The sequence below is a fragment of the Salvelinus sp. IW2-2015 genome, unplaced genomic scaffold, assembly GCF_002910315.2.
Source record: "Salvelinus sp. IW2-2015 unplaced genomic scaffold, ASM291031v2 Un_scaffold9132, whole genome shotgun sequence".
Classification (NCBI taxonomy): domain Eukaryota; kingdom Metazoa; phylum Chordata; class Actinopteri; order Salmoniformes; family Salmonidae; genus Salvelinus; species Salvelinus sp. IW2-2015.
Window position 1 is genome coordinate 3,575 of NW_019950391.1, and position 4,468 is coordinate 8,042.

General features: G+C 37.6%; 1 protein-coding gene across 1 annotated transcript; it reads right to left on the reverse strand.

Moving 5' to 3' along the window:
- Positions 1-278: 278 nt before the first annotated feature.
- Positions 279-1,727, reverse strand: LOC139027277 (uncharacterized; the record flags this gene model as incomplete). Its single annotated transcript, XM_070442415.1, is given in 5 exon segments — positions 279-548; positions 928-1,049; positions 1,136-1,170; positions 1,226-1,343; positions 1,544-1,727. Coding segments are annotated over 5 exon segments (729 nt in total), but the record flags the coding sequence as incomplete, so codon positions are not given.
- Positions 1,728-4,468: the final 2,741 nt, after the last annotated feature.

The window sequence follows — 4,468 nt, forward strand, 5'->3', positions numbered from 1 at the left end:
TTTTTGCTTATGTCTCTTGCTTTTTTATCTTTGTGTTTTTTTTTCTTCTTGATTGATCTGCTTGCACTTGCTGATTTTGCCTACTGTACTTTACTGCTACTGTTACTGCTACTAATGTTTACTTACTGTTACTACTACTACTAATGTTACTGTTACTACTACCGTTACTGTTACTGTTATGCTACTACTACTTACTACTGTTACTACTACTGTTTACTGTTACTACTACTGTTACTGTTACTGTTACTGTTACTACTACTGTTTACTGTTACTGTTACCGTACCGTTACTGTTACTGTTACTGTTACTACTACTGTTACTACTACTGTTACTGTCAATGCTACTACTACCGTTACTGTTACTACTACTGTTACTGTTGCTGTTACTAGTACCGTTACTGTTACTAGTACTGTTACTACTACTGTTACTGTTACTACCACTGTTACTACTACTGTTACTGCTCTGTTACTGTCCACTACTGCTACTACTGTTACTGTTACTGTTACTGTTACTGCTACTGTTAATGTTACTACTACTGTTACTACTACTGTTACTGTTTCTACTACTGTTACTGTTACTGCTACTGTTACAACTACGTTACTGTTACTGTTACTGCTACTGTTACTACTACTCCTACTACTGTTACTGTTACTGTTACTACTGCTACTACTGTTTCTGTTACTGTTACTGTCACTGCTACTATAACTGTTACTGTTACTGTGCTTGTTACTGTTACTGTTGCTTTACTGTTACTGTTACTGTTACTACTGCTACTACTGTTTCTGTTACTGTTACTGTGTCACTGCTACTAATACTGTTTACGTTACTGTTACTGTTACTGCTACTGTTACTGTTACTATACTGTTACTGTTACTGTTACTACTACTGCTACTGTTACTGTTACTACTACTGTTACTGCTACGGTTATACTACTGTTACTACTACTGTTACTGTTACTACTACTGTTACTGTTACTACTACTGCTACTACTACTACTACTACTACTACTACTACTACTACTACTACTGTTACTGTTACTGTTACTACGTGCTACTACTGTTTCTGTTACTGTTACTGTCACTGCTACTAATACTGTTACTGTTACTGTTGCTGTTACTGTTTACTGTTACTACTACTGCTACTGTTACTGTTACTACTACTGTTACTACTACTGTTACTGTTACTGTTACTGTTACTGTTACTACTACTGCTACTACTACTACTACTTACTACTACTACTACTACTACTACTGTTACTGTTACTGTTACTACTACTACTACTACTACTACTACTACTACTACTACTACGACTACTACTACTAACTACTGTTACTGTTACTGTTACTACTACTACTACTACTACTACTGTTACGGTTTACTGTTTACTGCTACTGCTACTGTTCCTACTACTGCTACTGATACTGATACTGTTACTGTAACTGTTACTGTTACTACTTGTAACAGTTACTACTACTGTTACTGTTACTGTTTACTAATATTGCTGCTGCTGTTACTGTTACTGTAACTGTTACTGTTGCTGTTACTACTACTGTTATTGTTACTACTACTGTCACTGTTACTGTTACTGTTACTGTTACTGTTACTGTTACTACTACTACTACTACCACTGTTACTGTTACTGTTATTACTACTACTACTACTACTACTACTGTTACTATTACTGTTACTGTTACTATTACTGTTACTGTTATTGTTACTGTTACTGTTACTGTTACTACTACTGTTACTGTTTACTACTGCTACTACCACTGTTACTGTTACTGTTACTACTATACTACTGTTACTGTTACTGTTACTGTTACTGTTACTTCACTACTACTACTATACTACTACTGTTACTGTTACTGTTATACTACTGTTACTGTTACTGTTACTACTACGGTTACTGTTATTGCAACTGTTACTGTTACTGTTACTACTACTGTTACTGTTACTGTTACTTCCACTGTTGTGTTTATTGCTACTGCTACTGTTACTGTTACTGTTACTACTAATGTTACTGTTACTGTTACTACTACTTTACTGTTACTACTACTACTACTACTACTACTACTACTACTACTGCTACTGTTACTGTTACTACCACTGTTACTGTTACTGTTACTGTTACTTACTACGTTACTTTTACTACTACTGTTACTGCTACTGTTTACTGTTACTGTTACTACTGCTACTGTTACTACTACTACTACTACTACTGCTACTGTTACTGTTACTATTACTACTACTGTTACTGTTACATTACGACTACCGTTACTGTTACTGTTACTACTACTGTTACTGTTACTACTACTGTTACTGTTTCTGTTTCTGTTACTGTTACTGTTACTACTACTGTTACTGTTTCTGTTTCTGTTACTGCATCAACAAAACATGCTTAGCGGTATTTACCTGTCACTCTCGCACACACACACACACACACACACACACACACACACACACACACACACACACACACACACCACACACACACACACACACACACACACACACACACACACACACACACACACACACACACACATATATACTTACACACGTACCGCAACACAGGCCACAGGAGGTCTGCTGTGACTGGATCTGAGTTACTGGGACAGTAGTGACAGCGACAGCAGGCACATCAGGTCAGGTGATAAGAGGCAAACAGAGACAGAGCTCCATTAGCTTCCACAAAAAGCCCAGCTTGTCACCATCAATCTTCTGTGGTCTGGTCATGTTCCGCTATTGTCAACCTTAAGTGGATAAGATGGACTTGTCTTTTTTCATCAAATGTACAAGTTGAACCTCTCCCCTTGTATACAGTAATATATAACTACTGCCTTTGCTGTGGTAGTGGAGAATCCTTTTACAATTTGCTGATCTTTTTATTATATCCACCACCTGCTCAAAGACACCGGATGTGTGTATATAATCTTTACCTGTAATATAGCTAAGTCTTTCCTTCACAAGGTGAATGAAGGCCCATTTAAGCCCATTCCCCAATTCAACTCGTCAGATGCTGTGAGGTCGGATTGTTGTAGACTACTTATGGCCTTTCTACACTATAGCCATCAGGTGAAACCGGGAAATGCTTCCTTTGAAATCAATGAAAACGGGTTCACTGCTGGCGTTGCGTCACGTCCAATGGCAAGAATCGCATAGGTTCAATTCCTGATGGCCGTCGCACGTGTTCATTCTATCTTGTGAATTTAAATAATGAGAAATAATGTTGATTTTGGATTGCATATAGACTGGGATAGAGTCCACTGGTTATTTTACTAAGATGTATGAAGTCAAGAAACTACTACCATTAGCTAGCTAGCCACATTGACTAGCTAGGTTCACAATGTAAACAAAAGCATCTTGTGTAATTAGAGGTTCATTTCAGTACAACCACGAGCAACACTTTAATGATTACTTGGGAAAAACTGGACCAACGCTATTGTACTGACGCATAATGGATTAATATGGTACAGTACAGTAGGGGGGGTATAGAATTAAGATGCTCTGCCCCTCAATCGCTCTCTGCTGTCAAAACAACACGCTCTGTGTAACACGTAGAACACAGTTGTTATGTCATTACAAACTTCTTGACATCGCTTATTATCATGATATATGAACCTTGGCTCGTAATCAATTGATATACATATTTAATGAAGTGTACCCAGACCTTGTAAAGTTTTAACCAAAATTGTACAAGATTAACTAGCTAGCTAGCTAGCTTGATAAACATTGCTGACAATTCCGTTTGGGCTTGCTAGCTAAATTATACAGTCTATATTTTCCTTATATTGATGCTGTTACAATAACCAAACAGTTGGGTAAACAAATATTTTGTGAAACCATGTTGCGATGTATGATGGAATGGGATGTCGCATGCAATTTCATTGTTGTTTGCATTGCGTATTTATTTATTTAACTAAGCAAGTCAGTTAACAACAAATTGTTATTTTCAATGACGGCCTAGGAACAGTGGGTTAACTGTCTTGTTCAGGGGCAGAACGACAGATTTGTACTTTGTCTGCTCAGGGATTCGAACTTGCAACCTTTCGGTTACTAGCCCAACGCTCTAACCACTAGGCTACCCTGCCGCCCCTATCAGCAAATTTGCTTGAGATAATCTCACTGCAACACTGTGTCACTGTTGCTTCACAGGCCTTTTCAAAGAACTGTGAAGCTGAGAACCGATGCATTTTAGCTAACCCTTTTCATAACCTTAACCTAATTCTCATAACCTGCTACGTTAATTCTCCTAACCTGAACAGTCAAATCTGACAAAAGCTGTATCCCATCTAGTCAAAACCCTTTGACAGGAGGACACCACAGGTGAACCATGTCAGCATTTTATTTATGTGGAAACCGGAAATGAATATTATATAATTGATCAAATACATCATAAAAACCAAGAGCCGGGCTGTGGAAAACTACTGTATGAAGTGTTATTTTGATCAAACTCTGGACTGGCTGAC